At 39.2% G+C, this 21,311-nt stretch overlaps 1 protein-coding gene across 1 annotated transcript; it reads left to right on the forward strand.

Annotated features, from left to right (window-relative positions):
• Positions 1-428: 428 nt before the first annotated feature.
• On the forward strand, positions 429-16,267 carry TTC38 (tetratricopeptide repeat domain 38; the record flags this gene model as incomplete). Its single annotated transcript, XM_010296116.1, has 13 exons — positions 429-506; positions 977-1,058; positions 1,346-1,517; positions 2,468-2,641; positions 3,716-3,791; positions 4,953-5,072; positions 8,115-8,174; positions 9,281-9,319; positions 11,244-11,325; positions 12,285-12,450; positions 14,797-14,956; positions 15,227-15,300; positions 16,127-16,267. Coding segments are annotated over 13 exons (1,377 nt in total), but the record flags the coding sequence as incomplete, so codon positions are not given.
• Positions 16,268-21,311: the final 5,044 nt, after the last annotated feature.

Here is a 21,311-nt window from a genome sequence, read left to right on the forward strand (position 1 = left end):
ATTTGTTCTGCCAGGCTATTTGGCCTGCAAGTTACTTATTTATTATTTATTTCAGTTATAAAAGAACATGGTTTTATTTTACCATGTCTCTACTTACATGAGGTATGTCTGCAGCAGAGGGACTAGCCAAAAGTTGAGTTGTAATGAATTAAGGATGAATCTTTCATTATGAGATGCGTAACCCATCAAATCTTTCACTTTATAAATTGTTGCTTCCTTATTCCTACTGCTAGCCCCAACTAATTGAATCTTCAGATGTAACTACAAAAGGTTTGTGTTTCTGCACACATTGTCCTTCCAGCTTTTTTTCTTTTTTTTTTTTTTTTTAAAAAAAAGCATAGTTGATGAAAATATCAGACCACCATCAATTTGAAAATCTGTTGGCATAGTCTGGAAAGTGAGTAGGTTTGTGTTTGTTTGTTGTGCAGGCCTGGCAGGATGCTGGACTTGTCCTGTCCACCACTAGCAATGAAGCCTGCAAGCTGTTTGATGCTGCACTGACTCAGGTATGACCAAAAAGCGCAAGAAAATGTGATTTGAGGGGACTTGTGCATGAAACAGTCTTTGCTGTAGTTGATATTTAGATTTCTTAGCAGCTGAGAGAGCCTTAAAATCAGGCTGCCACAGGAGTTCAGCCATTAGCAGGCAGCAGAACACCCTTGTAGCAGAGGGCTATGCCAGATGCTACAGCTGTGGGGAAAACCTCAGCCAGTGTACTCATCCTACTTGACACTGGCGAATCGACCAGTTGACGTAAACCACGTAGAAATCCAGGGTTATTAGTTCTGCTAGTGACCAAACTATCTTAAAGAAAACAGTTTTTCTGTTTTCCTACTACACTAACCCTGTCTGAATGCAGTGTTTGTTTTTTAGTCATTTGCCTTGCTTACTTTTGAATTTTAAACGTCTGGAAGAATGAAAAGAAGCCAAATATCATCAGGGATTCCTGGACCCTCTCTCTCTGTCTCTCTTATAGTACGCAACCTGGGCCAGTAATGAGAACCTTGGAGGTATTGAGGGGTGTCTTTCCAAATTAAAAGCAGCAGATCCAAATTTTAGTGAGTATAACCTTTCATTCTTGGCATGGAAAGTGCTAGATAATACCTGGTGTCTAGAGTAGGCTGGGCTGGTTTTGTGAGGGTGTTTTTTCTTTTTTTTTTCTTTTCATTTCATGTCTTTTTAAATGGCTGTCATGAAAAGCCTGTAAGAACTTTAGGCTTATGAGACTTTCTGGACCCCTGTGACTAAAAGTCAGTCTTGTTTAAAATAAGCAACTCTCCCTTGTGTTTATGTAGAGATGAATGTAATGCTACAAGCTCAACTTGTAATGTGCTGTTCTCTGTAGCAATGGGACATGTCATTGCTAATGGTTTGGAGCTGATTGGCACTGGAAGTTCAGTGCGGCTCAACAAAGAGCTGGACAGTGCGATGAGAACGATGATGATGCTTTCAAAATCACAGCCACTGACTGAGCGGGAGAAGCTTCATGTATCAGCATTGGACATGTTTGCCAGTGGGTAAGTCCACTGTCATCCCATTTAAAGGACTGTGAAGAGTTTTAGCTACCACAAGTGGAAGCAGTAGTTGGTAGTAGTGTTGCCTGACATTAGCTGACATCTAGCAAAGGATCAGTGTGAGATGGCGGAGGTTGTTCTTGAATTTATCTCTCCAAACTGTAAGCACCATGACTAGTTAGAGAGCAGCACTGTAGGAGGGCAAGTGCTCTATTGCCACCGCATCGTATCATTAAGCATGTTTTAAATCTGTTGTAGATCCATCAGTGGAATATATGGTTTAGAACTAGGAAACTATTTGACTACAGTATGGTCCAATATAATATAACACAGATTTGAGTCCACAGAAGTGTGTGGACTCTGTGTAAAAAGCTATTTCCTCTGTAAAATAGGGAGATAGCAATGTCAGAAGTGCTGTAGAGGCTCGCTGTTCCATTCAGTATGATGAATATATGTGCACTGCAGAAAGCATGGGCTAATGATTCCTTTTCGTGATTTGTCAAACAAACAGGTGAGCATGGATTTACCTCACATACTGCTTAGCACAGGTAAAGAAGAAGCTACTGAAGCCCTGATACTATGGGTTTGATTCCCACTAGAGGAGAGGGAAGATGTCTTTCCGCATGTGAAGTTAGATTAATTATGGTAGGTCTCTGTAAAAACAGTTCAACCCTGTAGGAAAACACTTAGATCTATGATTTAAGCTTGTTTCACTTTCCTTGTGTGTTGCAGTGACTTGTTGTAATCCAAGGACATTTCTTTCAAAAGATTTCTCAGAAGGTGCTCAGTGAAGATAATGCTCAGAAAGATTAAGGAATTTATTCCTTCAAGGGGGAAAAATAGCCATTTGATGTTGAATTACCTGTTTTTCAGAATAGCATGAATTTAGAACTAACAATAGAGGTGGGTATGTGTGCCTTCTCTCAGCGATCAAAATAATTTTTTATTTCTAGCCAGCTTCCAAAAGCTTGTGATCTATGGGAGCAGATTCTGCAGAGCCACCCAACTGACCTGCTAGCCCTCAAATTTTCCCATGACACGTATTTCTACCTGGGATATCCTACACAGATGCGAGATTCTGTTGCCCGGGTTTATCCTTTCTGGACACCTGATATTCCATTAAGCAGGTGGGTCACGTTTCTTTTTGAAAATTGCTTTTTATCTGGTGTGCTCTTACTTTGTGTTTTTTAAGTTCACATACATCTAAACAGCAAGATCTGTTGGAAACAGACATGTAGACAAAATCAAGGGCTTAGAAGTGAGTTCAGCCTGACCACAGCTAGAACATCTCTCCTGTATCCCTGTTGACACTGTTGTTGAGGGTTTTTTCTGAAGTGAACTGTGGCCTAATTAGTAAATTTTGCTGTCAAATATGGCACGTGGTGTGTAACAAACAGGATAAAGTCATGTAGAGTTACATGTGAATTGATACGTTGCAAAAATAAATGATAAAATCAACTTTTATTCATCTTGATCCATGAAATAAATTAACTGCAACATACACCACATGTTTTAGTAGTTCCTTTGCTTTAGGAGTTTAAAACCAAAACTCCCAACAGATATTTTGAGAAGCAGAAACATATCCTGTGGTATTTTGCAATCTACAAATCTGCAAATACAATAGCAGTTAAATATTTCTTAAAATGACTGCATCAAGTATGTGCGTGAGAGCATATAACATCCCTAATTTTCCTTTATGTTGGACCTTTGTTACTTAGTGGGCATGCTTTGTGACTTTACAATAACGTTAACCAGTTCTAAAGAGTCACTTCACATAAAAGTGCTCTCCTACAATTTTGTGGGCGCTGGAGAAGGTGCAGGAGACTACACTCATGTATTGCCTTGGAGACTCTCAGATAACTTTGGTGACAGCATTGTCTTGCTTCCAGCTTTTTAATTCTGTGTCTTGCAGCTGTTACAGAGATCAGCAGGTTGTTCTGTGCAGCTCCTAATTACAGCTTTTCCAAACATGTGAATACCAGTTCTGAAAACACTGGTGACACCTTGTTACTGTTGTCTCCCAGCCTCTCATTTCTTATGAGAACAAGCTAGTTGTTCTGTATTCTGCAAGCTTGAACCCTCATTGTAACTTGCGTTGTAAGGACTGTTTTGAGGTAAATGCTATTTCTAATATGTTTTTTAGTCCTAGATTAAATCTACTTCTAAATGGATGATGTGCTGTTTTTCCTCCTTTTGCTTAGCTATGTGAAGGGCTACTACTCTTTTGGATTTGTGGAAACAAACTTTTTTGATCGTGCTGAGGAGCTTGCCCGTGAGGTAAACTGCCTGTTACTGGTGCTAAAAGGTTTTAGGATTCTTAAACATGGTCTGTATCTCTGCGTGGTGGTTTGCGCAAATGCCATGAACTGACTCTCTCTGTCATCCCAATTGTTAGCAGAAGTAGCAGAGGGATAAAGCTCAACATGGAGATGCTCACAAAGTTTCCTAAGAGACTACGGACAACTAGTCCTTAGAAAGATTCCCCCATCTATGTCATACCATACCATGACAGTTTCATCTTGACTGTACTTCTTTCACTTGCTTATGAGCATGCCTTGTCAGATGGTGTCAAAACACTTGTAAAAAAAATCCATATAGTATTGCATCTGCTGTTTCCCCCATGTATAATTGGCTGTTTACTCCTATTAAAGAATGTTGGATTGGTTTGATATAATCTGCTCTTGACAATCCATCCTGTTTGGGTTCCCCCTCCCTTTTTTCCCTGATGCTTATTCCTGGATTATTGAGCAATTAACTGTACAATGTTCCTGGGGATCAATATTAGCTGGCGTGTTTTCTTTTTGTGAAGATAGTAATTATATTTGACTTCCTCTAGTCCTCAGGATTATCCCTGTCTTCCAGAAGTCTCAGATACAATTAATCTCTAATGGGTGTTTTTGTCCATGATTTGATGTAACTTTTGTTACATCAAATTGCTGAAAGTGACAACAAAGACTAAATGTTAATATTTATTAGGTTAGTGACTAACCTTGTAAAATGCCTAAAACCTAGTGTGAGTTGTTGAAGCAAGAAAGAGGAATTTGCTCAAGAGCTGGCTATGTTCTTGAAGAAGAAATGATCACCTGCAAGGCAGTATGTCATGGAATATATTGTGTCTGTGCATGCAGTTTTTCATGGCTGATACTGATGTATGTCTGTGAAATAAAATGTCATTTGATAATCTTTGTCAGAGCCCGCATTTGAAAGCGTTTTGCAGGTGTTCATCTCTATGTAGTAGGAGCTGGGACATGAAGTCAGCCAATAAAGATTTTTTTCCTTCTCTGTCCAAATCAAACTTCCTGGCTGTGGTTACTGGGAATCGTACAGGGATGTACTCAACATGCAGCAAGTGAAAAGTAGTCTCTTATTTCAGCAATGATAAATATTGTTATTTGCAAGTTGTAAGTTTCATCACGTTTTCCCTTTTTCTCCTTATAGGCTTTGGCTATAAATCGGACAGATGCATGGTCTGTTCATACTATAGCTCACGTAAATGAAATGAAAGCAGAGGTGAAGAAAGGGTTAGAATTTATGAAGGAAACAGAAACCAACTGGAAGGTAAACATTCTTGTAGCATCTCTGGAAAAGCTCTTTCTAGGTCTTCTTTATCTCCCCCAGCCAAGTTCTTCATTCTTCTTGCATCTAATTCCTGTCTATCTGCAGATAGAAGGTACAAGCAATGCAAAGTTTACATATCACTTTAGTGATGGTGGTAGTGCTGTTACTACCTATGCTACTTTTGAAGGAAGAGGCAGGAAAAAATGCCATATTAGGAGGGACACATACCATGGACCACTTTAAGTCGTCGTTACTATGAGTGCTGAGATTACAGAAAAGGCAAATGTGTCAGTAGGCCAGATTCACACAAAGCCTGTCCTCTCATGCTGCCTTACATTAGCTAGGAATATTGTAATAAATATTTCTTTTCAGCAAGTGTGTGGTTTGTACGTGCGTGTGTACACACAGCCCCACTCCCTAGTTTCTTTTTCCTGGTGGAGCTGATTATAGAATCATTAAGGTTGGAAAAGACCTCTAAGATTAGGTATTTTACATCTCATAAAGACATGGCTGTTTCAGACAGGTGAAACATCAGATGTGTAAACTGTGATTTATTGATACGTGATTTATATATATGTGGTTTATTGTGTGGTTATAAAAGTAAAGTGACCACTGGTATTTTCACAAGTTTTTTGCTTAGACTGAGATGAGCACTGAGAGTCAGTTGAGGAACCTGGCTTAATCTCTTCACGGGAACTTAAGATGAGGAGTGAAATGACACAGTCAAATCAAATGTTTTAGAAGACTCATAAAATATTTGTTTGCTTCTGGATGGGGAAGGATTTTTAAAGGTCAACTGTAAAGAAAAGAGAAATGATGCTTTTGTCTCTCTTCTAGTGTGCCGAAGTTACTTTAAATATCCAGCATATTTGAGTATCTCTCAGATATAGGTTGATTAGTCTGTCATATGGTCCTTTGCTGTAAGTGCAACTTAATTTTTATTTATGTTGGACAGCATGTGTTTTCCTTATGATTAAGTATGTTATATTCAGAGCAGAAGGCTGTGAGGTTTGAATTTGTTAAAACTGGCAAGAGTCTGCTTTAAAGTCATCTGAGCTGACCGTTCTACCTCACCCAAAGAGCAGGGCTGGATAATGAAGCTAGAAGGACTGTTTATTTTGCACTTGTTTTTTTAAGGTAAGCAGTCAGATACTGAGCTTGGAAGTGCAGGCAGAAAACACTTGCTTGAGGTTCTGTCATTTGAAGTCTGTCATTTCCCAGAAACCATTTTGTCCTTTAATATATTAGTTTTAATGAAACAAGTGATGCAGGGGACTGACAGTTTGTCGGTGATGCCTTAAAAAGCCCCAGTCAGTGACTTTCGGATTGATTTTTGGAACTCTGGTTCTTAAAATAGTTGCATGCCTCTATGATTTATACCCTTTATCCAAATAAAATAAAGTGCAAGTAGAATTATCTAATGTACCTTCGTGCCCGACCCAGTATAGTTAAGATTTATAACAGCTGGCATTGTCATAATGATAATGTGTATAATCACTTCTTTTGTACAGTATTTTTCATCTTAAACATCATGAACACAGAGCCTTAAACTGTAAGCACATGAAAAAAAGCAGGGCTCTCTAAGGGCCTTATTAAATGTCAGTTGTATTTGATTTGGTGATTTGGATTTTTTTTTAATTTTCTTTTAATGACCAGGATCATCTATCTGTACTGCCACAATATTCAGGCTCCTTCTTTTTCTTTTAATTCATCTTCCTCCTTCTCAATAAGAGTGTAAAAGACTTTGTACAGGTCTTCTTTACAGAGTACTTTATTTTTTTGTTCCTCTGTCCACCCCAAAAAGCAGATGCCATTTTTTTTAATGTATATTTCAGCACAAAATCAAAATGGGCAAATAATCTTACCAGAGGAACCTGTCTGCCTGTGCTGTTTATTATGAAATAGGAAAGATTTTTCTTGTGAGCTGTTGGAGTGGGTTCCTGTAGCCTGCTTTTATTTAGTTATTTTAGTAATCTGGAAGCCCCCTTCTCCTTTAGCAATTTAATCTCATTCAGAACTCAAAATCTGCAGCAGAAAAAGGATTTTGTTTTATTCAGTGAGGTAATCCCATGTTCTTGTTTGTATGACATTTGGAATTATAATATGGTGTTAAAGTTGATATTACCAGGTTTATGCCAAGCACTTAACTACTTCACTTGCTCGGGTTTGGTTTGTGATCTCATATTAAAAAAGTAAAGGTTACCAGAATGTTTATCTTAGCACCATAAAGTTCTGACATTCACTGGTAACCTTTATGCTTCCTGAAAGAAGTTGTCACTATGAAAATGTAGATGCTTTTTCCACTTGCGATGACATTAAATTTAACTGTAGTACTGGGAGAGAATGGGAGGAGAGGGATGAACCTTTCTGGTATTTTAATTTTCACCAAAGGATTATGAAATTATATTCCTCTCTGCACTCAGAAAAATGAACTGCAATGACATTATCTTGAAGTGCAGGCTGGGGAGGAGTATTTGAAGTTCTGGTGCCAGCTGAAAAGGACAGTGCAAAGTTGGTAGAGTCCAGCAAATACTCATCTTGTCTGATGAACCGCCAGTGCAGCTTCTGTAGTAAAACATACGTTTAAGAAGTGATTCCTCTCTGTCTGAGATAGGTGTCTAGGTGGGTGGGATGAATGGCGCTCTTAGGGTGGGTGTTTCTCTCCACTATCTATCCAGGTTACTTTAGATGAGATGCCTACATTTTAGGTGAGACAAATCTTATTTTTGTTATAAATGTGTTTTTTTTTCCTAAGGAAAAAACAAAAGTGCTGCAGAAGGGTGAACTCTGAGGCATCCAAGTGAAATTCTCTGGAAAATGACATGGGGGAAAACTTGTTTTTGAGGTTTCTCCATGAATAGCTGCAAGGAGCAAATGTATCAAATGAGAAGGTATCCTGGCCAGCTGATACAAAGTTCTTGTCTCTTCTGTCTCATTAAATACTGAGTTTTGCTGAAGAAGAAAACATAAATCTGACTCGATACATTTAAGTGGGAAATTATTTTGTAAATAATATTTTCTCCTCTTTTTTTTTTTTTTCAGCACAGTGATATGCTTGCTTGCCATAATTACTGGCACTGGGCTTTATACTTCATTGAAAAGGTATGAGATATTTTCATATAGGTTTTTTATAGTCCAGAAAGGTCATTCATCTAATGCTATTTAAAAGGCAGACCTAACATTTATAGGTTGGACCTTTTTTTGGCTATTTAAAGGTATGTTTTTATAAAATAGCACAATCCCATTTTTACAAGCTAGTCCTTTATTACAATTTTGAGAAGTTCTAATAACATTTGTCAAAGTTCCAGGATCTTTGTTAAAATGTTGAAAAATTGCTGTGAGATTATTGCACGTTTGAAGATCAAAGTCTCACTAATTACACTTGACACAGTTATTTAATAGAAAGATGAACCTGGATCTCTAATTTTCAGACAAAAATTAGAGAAATTCTCTTCCAATTCAATACTAATTTGCTGTCCCAAAAATTTGCTGACTATAAGAAAGATGCAATAAGCTCTAAATTTGGTCACAAATGTTATTAATTATTAATGTTACTAACTCTTATTATTGAAACCCTTTATAAATGGTTGCAATTTTACCCAACCTGTCAGGTTGCAATGCAGAATTTCCTTGGATTTAATAATGCTTAACACTTGTGGGGTTCAGTTCACTAGGGAGACAAATGTGTCATCATTGAGAAGGCAGTGTACCTTGGTCAGAAAACAGAGTAACTTGCTTGTATTCAGTGTTACTGACATAGAAGGAGCATAATTCCTGATAGTAGTCTACCTTCTGCCACCTTCTATCTATACAACATTTTTGTAGCCTGCTTAAAATTATTTTTCGTCCTACCTCTTTGCATACACCATATGATGCACTAATTTTTGCAAAGATCCCTGAAAGGAACATTAGAATGAGACGTAATACCTTGTCTTTCTCCCTCATGTGTAACTTACACCAGTATTGGTACCTATTATTAAATGAAACCTAAACATACTGATTATTTTGCCTAGTAAATCTTGGTTTGTCTTAGGCTCCATTCTTTCTTTTGAGGTTTCTTTGACTCAGTTTGTTTTGATCAAGTCATAAAGCAGTTGTGAAGTAATATTATGACATCTATTAATTGTATGTATGTCTTTGGTTACTACCAGTCACTTTTGGTTATTGTATCTGAATGTTAATCATACAGTCCTTATTTGCTTTTACAGGGTGAATATGAGGCTGCTTTGACAATTTATGACAATCATGTGAGTAGGGGCCTTTTTTTTCTTTACTGAGAACATACTTAAGACCACGATACGTGCTTTCTTCCTTCTGTATGAGATTGAAACCTGTCACGGTGTGCCATATACATGTATATATATTATTTATATCTGTTATTACACTTTTTTAGAGAAACTGTTTCTCAACAGTTTTGGGTAAAATGCCCAGAAGACTCATGTATTACATAGTTCAAGTGTTTCTTACACTGTGCTTGAAAGAGCTACAATGGCACCATTGGTACTATTTTCCATTCTGTCCATATTTTTTATTCATGTTTTTTAAAAGGATATAAAATAATTTTCCTATAAAGTCAAGTTACTTTTACAAAGAACTGATTTTGCATGTTAAGTACTAAGTCAACAGAAGCATGTCTTTTCCTTCCTGCTTAATTTATTATAGTTCTTTAAGGTTTGGATTTCAAAACAATCTTTGTAAACAAGCAATATTAAATTAGATAGGATAACATATGTTTGTAAGGATTATAAAAATAATGCAAGCATTAAGAAAGCTGCTGGGAAGACTCCTATCTACTAACCTTGGCAAAGTGAAGTAATATTTATGGCACTATTTTGGAAAAAAAAATATACCTTGCTGAGCTTGAACTTCGTAACAGGAAAAACAACACAAATGAAGCAGTGTAAGTGTTTGTCATTGCAAATTGTTGTATTCAGTAAAGATGCCCTAGAACCCTAGAATAGTTTGGGTTGGAAGGGACCTCCAAAGGTCATCTAGTTCAACCCCCCTGCAATCAGCAGGGACATCTTCAACCAGATCAGGTTGCTCAGAGCCCCGTCCAACCTGACCTGGAATGTTTCCAGGGATGAGGCATCTACCACCTCTCTGGGCAACATGTGCCAGCGTTTCACCACCCTCATTGGGAAAAATTTCTTCCTTACATCTGCTCTAAATCTACCCTCTTTTAGTTTACAATCATTACCCCTTGTCCTATCACAAGAGGCCCTGCTAAAAAGTCTGTCCCCATCTTTCCTATAGGCCCCCTTTAAGTACCGGAAGGCTGCAATAAGGTCTCCCCAGAGCCTTCTCTTCTCCAGGCTCAACAATCCCAACTGTCTCAGCCTGTCCTCAGAGGAGAGGTGTTCCATCCCTCTGATCATTTTTGTGGCCCTCCTCTGGACCCGCTCCAACAGGTCCATGCCTTTCCTGTGTTGAGGGCTCCAGAGCTGGAGACCAGGTGGGGTCTCACCAGAGTGCAGTAGAGGGGCAGAATCCCCTCCCTCGGCCTGCTGGCCACACTGCTTTGGATGCAGCCCAGGAGACGGTTGGCCTCCTGGGCTGTGAGCACACATTGTCAGTTCATGTCCAGCTTTTTATCCCCCAGTACCCCCAAGGCCTTCTCGGCAGGGCTGCTCTCAATCCCTTCATCCCCCAGCCTGTACTGATACTGGGGGTTGCCCTGACCCAGGTGCAAGACCCTGCACTTGGCCTTGTGGAACCTCATGAGGATCACCCAAGCCCACTTTTCAAGTTTGTCCAGGTCGCTCTGGATGGCATCCAGTCCTTGAGGGACACCACTCATCATTCATATCCATCTGGACATTGAGCCATTGACCACTACCCTCTGGATGTGACCACCCAACCAATTCCTCATCCACCCAACAGTCCACCCATCAAATCCATCTCTCTCCAATTTAGAGAGAAAGATGTTGTGGGGGACCATGTCAAAGGCCTTACAGAAGTCCAGATAGATGACATCCATAGCTCTATCTTTGTCCACTGATTCAGTCACTCCATCATAGAAGGCCAATTTTGCAATTAGGGCTATTGCAAAACAGGTATTTTTAAATGAATAAAAAGATAAAATTCTGTCCTGTGAAAATAAATATGATTATCTGAATAAGTTCCTGCTAGCACATCAGTTGGGCAGCTTATGAATACCTGTGATTACAGATTGCTTCCCGGTGTCTGTCAAGTGGAAGCATGCTGGATGTAGTAGATAACTGTTCGATGCTGTACAGGCTTCATCTGGAAGGTAGGATATCCACCGGCCATTCTTTTTTAAAACTGTAAGGGGAACAGTTTTCTTTTTTCTCCCCCCTTCCCCTGCCTTGCATGTTGGAGAAGTATTTAAATATACTTACAGAGCAAGCTTGGTCAGTGTAACAGAAAAAATATTCTGTTACAAAAGAAAATGCTGCACTTGAGAAATGCCTCAATGTGAAATTCATAACAATGTCTATAACCTTTATTCTTCACAAGAGCTTTTTTTTCCCCCCCATGCCAGTATGGTATTTCACTCAGCTCAAACTAGCATAGGTCACATATTTCTTTTTTTGACAAATTCACTTCTATTGTCCCTGGAGTTTTGAGGCTGAACAATCAAGTACATAAGGCTCTGAAAAGCTGTAGACCTTCCTTGAAGTAAATTTCAAGTTAGATACTTAACTTTCTATTTTGATACTGATTGCAATAGCAAGTACATTTATATTAGCTTTTGTGTACTCTCCTAACTCAGTGGCATTTCTCCTTAACTTTTCTAAGCTAGTCTTTATGCACTAGAGTTCATGGTGGGAGGATGGGACACACGACGGACAGACAGAAGGACAGACATTATTTTCACAGTGTTCTGCTAAAACACTAATGATGCATTGTGTTTGTTTATGAAATCTGTCTTATCAGTCTGGGTTTTGGTTGCTACAGATGGTTCATTGTGAGCATCATCTCCAAGAAGACATGAGCAATCTCATAATAAAGCCAGAACCTCACATAATGTAATCTAGAATATTGGTGATAAATTACTGTCAGTCAGTAAACTCTTTGCCCAAACATGGCAGGCTGCAGCTGAGCATTACTGTATAAATTTTGCCACATCAGGGAATGTTTTCTTGAGTTTAGTAGGAATGCTGTTTATGCTGTGTGACTGAAAGTATATTGCAAAGTCATGCTTTTGCATGTGGTATTTTTATTGAGAAAAATATTTTTTAATCTTAGGTGTAAAGCTTGGGGACAGGTGGAACAATATTCTCAAACTTACAAAGAAGCACACCAAAGATCACATTCTTCTGTTCAATGATGTACACATCTTGATGTCCTCAGTTGGAGCCAAAGACCACAAAACTACTGATGAGCTTTTAACAACTCTTCAGGAACTTGCCAAGTAAGCAAGCGAATTAAAGTATTGTATTCGGTAAGAATTTTGTCCTCTGAACTTCAGGGTGATAATGTCACTGGCTTGCTGAAGCACTACAACACACTCTTCTCTGCTTTAGTATGTCACTGGGATATGTCTGGTTTAAGTAGGCCAATCTTCAGTTAGGAAATCCCTATAATTATTTATTTTTTGACTTAATGTCTAGAGGGGTTTCTGATTTTGTTGAGCAGAAATGTCTTATGTTTGAGATCATGGACACTAACTGAACAGTTGCCGTATATTTCCTTTCAATGGGTTCACACTAAGCTATGTTACATACAATGAATAAAATATTTCACCTGTATATTAGCATCCTAGAATATGTCAGCTATCTGTGGTGGTTCTTTTTTTGCTCTGATTGAAAAGGTTCTTTAATAACAGAGCATTAGTTGGTAGAGATATTCTAATAGCTACTGCTTGATGTGTTATGAAGTACCTCTGCAGGAAACTGAATTTCAAGTACTGCTAAAGTAATAATAGAGAATATTTTGCCTTCAAATTAAATTATTTGGAAAAAAATGAATATTTAAGTATTTCATCTAAACAATGTTTTTTTTGTGTTCCTTTACGTATTAAATAAATTGCCTTGATTTTTGGATGTGGTTGATATATAGATGCTTTAAATGCAATTTCTCCTGCCAACCCCCATTTTTCCTTTGTTTCAGCATCTATTGCTTCTCTTGCCTTAAAAAAGATGGAAGGAGAACCTGAAACTGTCACTATTTCTTCCTGATTATAATACCTGTCAATCACAAATAAATGTAATTTTTAAGAATACTTATGAAAACAAATGCCTGTCAAATCAAGCCTAAGCATGTCTGATTTGACTAAAGTAGGAAGTAGCAAATATCTTTTATATAAATACATGTAAGTATATATAAAGTATATAAAACTGCACATGCACACCACTTCAGGTGCTACTTATCCTTTCACCCAGTGCTTCCTTTTGCCTATGTGTTCAGTCTTTTGTAGTAATACGGCTGTACATTTTTAGCTGTAGTTTGAAGTATTATAAAGCTCAATTTTATTAGTTGAGAAAAGAGACCTCTGAGATGAAGGGATTATATTAATGATTGGATTAATGGATTAATTTATGTGTATCACAAATATGTAATAGCTAAATGATACCTAAGATGCATTTTCTATGTGTTTAAAAAAGCAGTCATAAAACTTTGGCACAAACGACAGTCATTCTTGGTTTTACATTAATATTTTCCCCTAGCATTTGCAATTTAAAGTTGATGAGTTTTTTTGTAAAGTATTCCATGGCGCTCTCTGGTGGCTGGTATCACATGCTTATTTTCATGCATGGAAATGTTAGTTAATGTGGGGGGTATGCTGTTCTTCATGAAGCAGTACTTCACATCAGTTGCAAGAGAAAGGGAAAAAAAATCAGTCTTCCATCTCTGAGAAAATGCAGAGAGCTGGAATGAATGTTTAAATGAAAATTGTTTTACCTTTTTCATCATTAACTATCTCAAACTACTTACTTAAAATCCACATCTGTTGTGCACTTCTAACTTTCCAGGATGCCATATTCTGTTTAAGGAATGATAAACATGTAGGAAAATGCTGCATAGCAAAAAATCGACATTGACCTAGTGGAAGAAATGTGAAATTTGTAATACTGACTCAGGAAGGGAAGCACAGAGTGTGCTCTGTGTTTGGTAAATTTAAGGTACTAGTGTGGGAGTGTGATTCTCAGCTGTTATTGCAAGCACTCAAACCAGAAGTAAATGACTAAGGTTCCCTCAGTGTTAAAGATTTAATTGGAAAATTTACAGAAAAATCTGTTCTAAACAGGGGATGGAATTTATAGCATTGAACTGTGCACTGTATTCCTGGACATCATCATATTGCTTGGGATAGAAAGCCCTCCTCTCGTTGCCAACCAACCTTCTGGCACTGAAATGGTACTACCTTCAAGGCCTGCTCACTTAAGAGCTAGCTAAGGTCCATTGCTGTTTGTGGGTCTAAAAGCAGTCTGTCATGGTTAGAATAATAAAAGAGCAGACTTTGAGAGCTGTCATTGGGAATATAGTTTATATTACAAAGGCAGCAAGACACTGTGCTGTGTGTGCAAGGTTATTGCTTTGTGGATATATTCAGAAGAATGGAAAGTGATTGGATTATGAGTAACAAAAAAGTGAAAGTAACATAACCACACTGAAAGATACTATCTAAATAAAGTACCTGAAACATCAGACTTTATAAGGTAAAAAAAATTCTGTCTGCAGGCAGTGACAGGCTGGTACTGAACTCTGCATATTTGTAATTTAACTTACAGGAGTTAACCACTTTCTCATTCTACAGAGCACCTTGTGAAGACCATGAGCTTTCCCTGGCTCCTAGTTTGGGGTTGCCACTGTGCCAGGCTTTTGTAGAGTTTGAAAATGGAAACTGTGACAAAGCTGTAGACCTGCTGTACCCAATCCGTTATCAACTAATCCAACTAGGAGGCAGTAATGCTCAGGTAAAGGAAGTTAATAAAAGACTTCTTGATGGTACTTAATCCTCTTCTGGTAGCTTCTGTTAGGTACTTACATTGCTAATAACACTTCATTCTTAGAAAGTGAAAATTAAACTGTGCTTGTGACTGAATCCTGCTTGCAAACACTTGTTAGCAGCTTTAGCTATTTCATTTTTCTTGTCGGTTTTAATAATTTGGTAAACACGACATTGTGCCCACAGTACTTTCTAAGTTACTTATTACTTTGTATTTTTGCTGACTTCTTTTTTTCAGAGAGATGTTTTCAGCCAGTTATTGATTCATGCTGCTTTAAATTCTAAATCACAAGCCAAACAAAACCTTGCAAGGTGAGTATTTTTCCTGATAAATATTGTGGAAGTAGTACTGTTACTAAAAGTAAGAAATAGTGAGTGTGCTCAAGCCACTAAATGAAGGCTAAAATTATGTGTGGGCATTTGTGTTAAATGTAGCAACATGTAACTAGGATAAAAAGTAAAATAGCTTCCAATTCCAAAGGTATACTCCTGCGGTCTGGATGAATGATCTGTATTTGTTCAAGGGCAGTTGATTTTCAAATGGTTCTGCCTTAAAATGTGGCTTCCTGCCTGTTGATCTGTGTACTTAATGGACTGCTAAACTTCTGTGAACTGCTGAAAATCAAATCTGTCCTAATGATTACATCTGCTTTATTGGGAAATAAGATTTGCAGAGTCTGATACGTGAGCTTGCCTTAGTACTAATGGCAAGAGCCTTGTTTGGTTGAAATCGTAGATGTTGCTTATTGATCCATACTGAGTTCTGTTGAAATGTATTGACTGGGTCTTCCTGTGCACTTAAAAGAATGGATCCTCAGGACAGTATGAACCCTTGCCTGTTCCTGTCCTGAGGTCTCTCTGAAACATAAAAATTAGACACAATATCAAAACGATTCTTCTGTGTGCTCTGGTCTCTGGGTGCTCTTTTTCAGTCTCTGTCAGTGCTGAAAATACCACTGTTCTGCCTAAACTTTCTGCCAAGGCCAAATGTTTCCAGTGAGGGAAATCTGCACCTCAAGAGCAAGTCTTTGCATACTGTTTTCCTCCCCTTACAAGGATACTGCTGGTGATCTTACAGGAAAACTGGTGGTGTACTCCTGACCTTCCTGTTTCTCTCCTACCTTTTCTCCTTTCTCAGGTGCCTCCTGAGAGAACGTGATGCGATGAGACCAAATTCACCAATGACGGAGCGACTTATTAGGAAGGCTGCAGCTGTTCATTCAATGGCTTAAGTCTTTCCTCTGTGCTTCAGCTGAAATAGCAATAAGCTTACTGATCAAAGTTTGGGTGCAGGGAGTGGAGGGGGCTATGCTGTAAGCCATGCTAGAGATTCACAGTAGGTAAGAGTACCCTATGAGTCAGACATCTGATCATGATTTCCTTAAAAAATTATATATATACACACAACTGTTTGGTTTCACGAAGTTGTATCTTAGATGATTCCACAAGGAAAGAAGAAGAGAGCCTGCTGAGAATGGCACAGCTTTCTGAAGCATCCCAGGCCACTGCTTTTCTGGTATATTTTCCTGAAAGTTCCCTCTGACCCTGATTGTATACAGTACAGTAACAATGCCTGGATTTCAGTCATTCATTGGCCCAATTTGTTACTTCAATTAATGTGTTTAAGTAATTAGTAAACTGCTCAGGTAATTCAAATGGACCTTTTAAACATAGCTAATAGGAAAGTATGGGGCCAGAGCCAATGCAGGCATAAACTGAATTCCATAGCAAGCTCCCGATCCATTCATGCATGAGTCACAGACTCTGGCATTACAGCATTGCCTGCATTCAGGATCTCTTTACAGGTGCATATTTTTAAACTCCCTCTCATAAAATGTTAAACTTTTTCCTTTCAATATAGCACCTCAGAGCTTTCTGAAATTACTATGTGAATGAAACCAGACAAGAGGGATAATAGCTGACTGTGACTGTTCTAACACAGGTATTCCCTTGGCACTGTTAAATTTTTCAGAAAAAAAGAAAAAGCCTGGATTTCAGGTAAAACAGTACCATCTCTGATTGGTAGTTTGGACTGGCATCTGTGTGCTTACCTGAGCTTTTGGAAAGTCAGGCCTTATTAACAATTTCAACAGCACGAGTCCCACATGTTAGCAAAGTAGAGTTTAAAACCAATGTTAAAGCACAGACTTTATAGAGGTATCTCAGAGCAGGTGAAGACTGGAAGGGAGCTTTTGCCATAGAAACAGAGCTAAGGGGAACTGACAGAAAGCTCTGTCCCGGCACAAGCGATGTGACAAGCTTTGGTGCTGCAAATGAGGCACGATATGAGCCATGGACCTCTGAACTTCTGGTGCCTCTGGATTCCTGCAGCATAGCAGAGCTAACAGTTTGTCTTGCAACAGTAATCCAGAAATCCCTAATGAAGAGAAAGGTGATATTTCAAACCAATACTGATCTAACGCCTCCTTTTCTTCTTCTCAGATAGAAATGCAACACTCTTCCAACTGCCCAAGCTCTGGCTTTGCTATCACATCTGCAAGCTCTCCTGGACACAGGCAGATGCTGCCTCTCCTTTCTGGCCAGCTTAGGCCCTTCCCCATGTCCCACAGCAGCCCCGTTCCACATACAGTTTCTTTTTGACATAAAAAAGCATTTTCATAGCTGGCCCTGCCCTGCAGTTCCTGCATAGAGGAATAAGACATGGAAGTGCCTTGCTGCCACCCTTCTTCTCCTAGCCCTCACTTGAGGAAAAAATCGTTTATTTTTAAATCAGTGATAATTTGTGAAACTAGATAAAGGTAATGCATCCTTGCCTGCAGCCTTTTGAAGCCCATGGACAGTCATAGTTCCCTGTTCTTCAGCGTCATCACTATTTTATCTGTCCAGCCATGACTGGCTTACTCTATGCTCAAATTATACTAGATTTTTACTATTATTTTTAATCAGTGCATTTCAAGCAATGACTTTAGACATAACTTTTTACTCAAGGAATATTACAAATCTTATTAGGGAACAAAAGCCTGAGAAATCTGCTGGCTGGTTTATGAAGTGTGTAGTTTATGTGATCCTTTGCTACACCAATTTAAGAATGACATATGTAGTACTTTTGATATAATGTGATTGAGAAATTTGTCTGCTTTACATCAATAAATTCAAAGAAATATGTGCTCAGTTGAGCAGCAAGTATATGACTTCTTTGTATGTATGGACAATGCTTTTAAATGGGTTTTTCAGCTGAATTTCATAAACCTGTAACAGTGTGTCCTCTTTGCTTCCATGAACGTGACTAGAAGCTTTATTCATTCAACTAGAATTACACATTTTGACCATAAATTAGAACTTCTGGTTTTCTGCCTTATCTTCCCCTTATTTTTATCTAAAATATTCAAACCATTTTGTCTTGCTTCACAAAGCTGTTGAATCATTTTCAATGACCGTTATGGAAAATAATTAACAAGCAGGTAGCTGAGTGGGAAGAACAATAAGAGAGGAAGAACGACAAGAGGAAGAACTTGACCAAGGACAGTGCTGACTCCTAAAAACTCACCTTTTTATATCTAAGCAGAGTAGTTGAAAAACAGTTGATACAAACTTTATATAACCTGCTGCTTACAAGAGAGGTAGGCAAACACAAACACATACGCATATGCATAGTCCTTTGTGCTATGCGTCTGAATTTGAGCCTGGGCAGTAACTCCCCTGCCAGCATTTCGTCAGGAAACATCTACTTTTAACTTTGATGGTGTTTTTCATGATCCCCAGAGTGGCTGCAGTAGCAATACCCCCCACTTTACAAGCCTTTTCTGAACTGCTTGCTTAGTTATCTGTGCTGAGACCATGTACAGCATCAGCTCAGTTACCTCTAGAGCTTCTTCAGTGTTCGCCGTTTCTTGTAGCTCAGTGCAATAAAACCGGGAGCTGCTAATGTTCTGTTGGACTTTGATACTGTCAGACTTTACTGCAGTACTTCTAACAATTCTGTTAACATCAAGCAAGCTGAACCAAAAAGTTCTTTAGAAAGTCTTTGCTAAGCTTTTAGGACCCATTAAAACAATTGTTAAAGACCTGTGTGGTTTAGACTGTTAGTGCTGTTGAGCTGTACCAGAAATGGACTGTTGATGATTTGTGGTAAGTATAGGGGACTGCTGTGAAAGCAGAGCTGTCACCCATCATCTAAGGCCTTGCCTTGACTTCTGCCACTCAACCCCAAAGCCTTCCAGTACTACAGCTGCTTGGGTTTTTTTGTGAAGAAGGCATATCACAGCATCAGCAGTATCACGACCAACTATCGTAGCAGGTACATTGGTTTCAAGTCATTTTTTTTGCCTGCAAATCAAGAGCGGATTTACTAATCCAGGATGAAGCAAGTTTTTTTAAACACATTTTCAACCTATATTTTCCTGTTAAAGGCATACATACAGGTCTCCTCAAATACAAAATAAAGTCCTCAGTCAGCTGCAGGAACCTTTGCGAGTGATAGCTTAACTTCTTTGTATGCATAACTACTGGCCAAGACCTCTTAAGAGGATATTGTGCCTACCTGTGTATGGCCACCATGCGGTCTCACAGGCCATGACAACACTTGGCATCGGTGAATGGGCTTGTTCCGAGGCCTCGAGTCTTTTTGCTGAAAAATGGTGTTGCATTTGTCTTGCAGACTCCCACTCGCAGCTGCCTTGTCTCTGAGATGTAAGAACCCAAAAAGCAGCCCTGCCAGAGGGCTGCACATTCACAGCTTCCACTTCTTCAGAGCTGTCACCAGCGTAGCATCTTTTTTTGCAGAGGCTTGAACCTGCCAGGATGCAAAACAAAGCCCCCAAGCCTTGCAGGGGCTACGAAACTGCTCACGCCATCCCATTTCACAGATACCTCAAAACACTCCCCATCTTGATAGTTGAAGGGTTTTGGGTAGGGTAGAGGGAGGAGACATGACCAACTGAATCATAGAATCATTGAGGTTGGAAAAGACCTTTAAGATCATCAAGTCCAACTGTCAACAACTGAGCTGCTGACCAGCTGGCTGCTAGGATTGCATCTGGCCTACTCCTCATTGTAAGCAAACTAGCTCGTTGGCACCCCAGCTTACAGGGGTAGAAAAAAGTATATTCAGAGGTAAAATGCAACAAGCTTGCTAAGTTTTTTTTTTAATACAAAATTTACAGTGGTGCTGCTCATAAGTTTCTGTGATGCTGTTCTCTCAACTCTTTCTGTGTCTTGAAACATGAGTAGTTTGAGAACAAGTTCCATCAGTTTAAAGACAGGAACAAAAAGAAGGCATCCAGAAGTCAAGAGCAACAGTACCTGTGCTCATGAATAGCCCCTATAGTGCCGTGCCTAAAAGAAGGTGAAGCTACTGGATTAAACACAGAACGTGCCCCTAGCAAATTTTGCATTTTTAGCCTTTTCTGAACAAGCTTGTTCTGTGCCCATTGAATTCCTTGAAAGCCATTAATCAGATTATAACATAAGGCCAGTGAACGAGGCAGATACAGCAGGGCAGTCAATAACCTGCTTTTAGCCAACCCAGAAATGCAAGAAAAGCAGCAGCCGTGACAAACCGGTGCCGTTATCACATGTAGGCTATTTCAGACAAAAACGTCCCACAAGTGACAGTCTTGATGATAGGCAGTGCTAGGATTGCCAGAAAAAAGCAAATACTGTTTCTGCTTAGAGTCACTAGGAATGAAAAAAAAAATTACTTCCAAAATTCTGTTGGTTATCATGAAAACACACTTTGATTTGGGCTTATCTTGAAGCTGGCTTGTTGCAGCAACAACTGGCACCATAATTCAGCCCAGTGGCTACACAGCTGCCACACAAGGCATTCCTTTCACCAAGCTCGAAGGGCAAAGGATTACTGCCAGCCTGGGGCAAGCATGGCATTTGTTCTGCAAGGTGTTTTCCTTGGTGTCAGTTAGGAAGAGGCTGAGGTGCCAGTAGGTGGGAGAACCGTTTTTTCTTTATGCTCCATCCTGCTGTGTTCTGAGCATGTTTTGTTCTAGCTTTCTTCCCTCTTCAGCTCAGCTACCTGAAGTCCTTGTCTTCCTTCCTTCCCCAGAGCAGCTCTCATCTACAGCCCAGCCCCGCCACCAATTAAAAAGTGCATGAGAGAGTTGTGCCCCCACCCAGCAGCACTTCTTGCCAGACCCATGGAAGTGCAGTTTTGACAATGTGAAGCACAGCACTGGAGTTCCCATTGCGTCCCTTGTCCTTCCTCTGGATTTTGTGATTTTGTCTGATTTTACGCTGTCAGCATCTCACTGGCTTTCTCCACATACTTGCCCATCTTGCAGCTTACAGGGGTGGGGGGAAGCGCAGCACTGTGTCTTACAGCTGCTTAGTTCAGGTTCTTCAAAAGTTAA

This window comes from Phaethon lepturus, unplaced genomic scaffold, assembly GCF_000687285.1.
Source record: "Phaethon lepturus isolate BGI_N335 unplaced genomic scaffold, ASM68728v1 scaffold53241, whole genome shotgun sequence".
In the NCBI taxonomy this organism is placed as follows: Eukaryota; Metazoa; Chordata; class Aves; order Phaethontiformes; family Phaethontidae; genus Phaethon; species Phaethon lepturus.